This window comes from Priapulus caudatus, unplaced genomic scaffold (assembly GCF_000485595.1).
Source record: "Priapulus caudatus unplaced genomic scaffold, Priapulus_caudatus-5.0.1 Scaffold13589, whole genome shotgun sequence".
Lineage (NCBI taxonomy): Eukaryota > Metazoa > Priapulida > Priapulimorpha > Priapulimorphida > Priapulidae > Priapulus > Priapulus caudatus.
In genome coordinates, this window is record NW_014590650.1 from 1 (window position 1) to 1,085 (window position 1,085).

Below are 1,085 nucleotides of genomic sequence, written 5' to 3' on the forward strand. Positions count from 1 at the left end.
ATTTTCACCAAATCATCACGACGTGCCATTGAACCATCTTCATTTAAAATTTCAACGATCAATGCCGCTGGCTCTAAACCTGCCAACTGAGCTAAATCGCACCCTGCCTCAGTATGCCCAGCTCTAGTTAGTACACCACCCGCTTGTGCTTTTAGTGGAAATATATGGCCTGGCTGTTCAATATCTTTTGGTGAGGCATCGGGAGCTACGGCTGCACGTACCGTTAAAGCGCGATCGTAAGCCGATATTCCCGTTGTTACACCTTCTGCCGCTTCGATAGAAACGGTAAAGTTTGTACCATGAGAAGAATCCGTTTCAGTGATCATCAAGGGCAGGTTTAATTGTTGGCAACGTTCTGAGCGAAGCGTTAGGCAGACTAGGCCACGTCCATGCGTTACCATGAAATTAATATCTTCTGGCCTAACTTTTGATGCGGCCATTAAGAAATCACCTTCGTTTTCACGGTCTTCATCGTCGACGATAATGACCATCTTGCCTTGTGAAATATCTTCAATAATTTCTTCTATAGCATTGAATTTCATACTTAGTATTTCCCTCGTAACATTAATAATGTGGACAGAGTTTAGACCTTATAAAAACCATGTTTGGCTAAGAACGCATGGTTTATGTTGTCTTTTTCTTTCGCAGCTTCAGCCGCTTTCTCCCCCAACAGTAAACGCTCCAAATAACGCGCGACCACATCCACCTCTAAATTTACTTTTGTCCCTACTTGATAGCGACCAATTGACCGTTTCAACTAAGGTATGCGGAACGATATTTAGCTCAAAACTCGCACCTTCTACCTTATTAACCGTCAGACTAACGCCATCAATGGTAATCGAACCTTTTGCAGCAATATACTTAGCTAACTCAGCAGGAGCATTGATACGAAAACGTTCCGAACGCCCATCTGCATGACGTGATTCAACCGTTGCTAACCCATCCACATGACCACTGACAAGATGACCACCTAAACGTGTTTGCAAGGTTAAGGCTTTTTCGAGATTAACGGATGAACCTTTTGATAATGCCGCTAAAGAGGTCAATGATAAAGTCTCACGCGAGACATCTGCACTAAAATAATC

The 1,085-nt window shown here is 43.2% G+C and overlaps 1 protein-coding gene across 1 annotated transcript; it reads right to left on the bottom strand.

The window, feature by feature from the left end:
- Window positions 1-583: 583 nt before the first annotated feature.
- On the bottom strand, window positions 584-1,076 carry LOC106820460 (riboflavin synthase-like; the record flags this gene model as incomplete). Its single annotated transcript, XM_014824976.1, has 2 exons — window positions 584-757; window positions 804-1,076. Coding segments are annotated over 2 exons (447 nt in total), but the record flags the coding sequence as incomplete, so codon positions are not given.
- Between the last annotated feature and the right edge of the window lie 9 nt (window positions 1,077-1,085).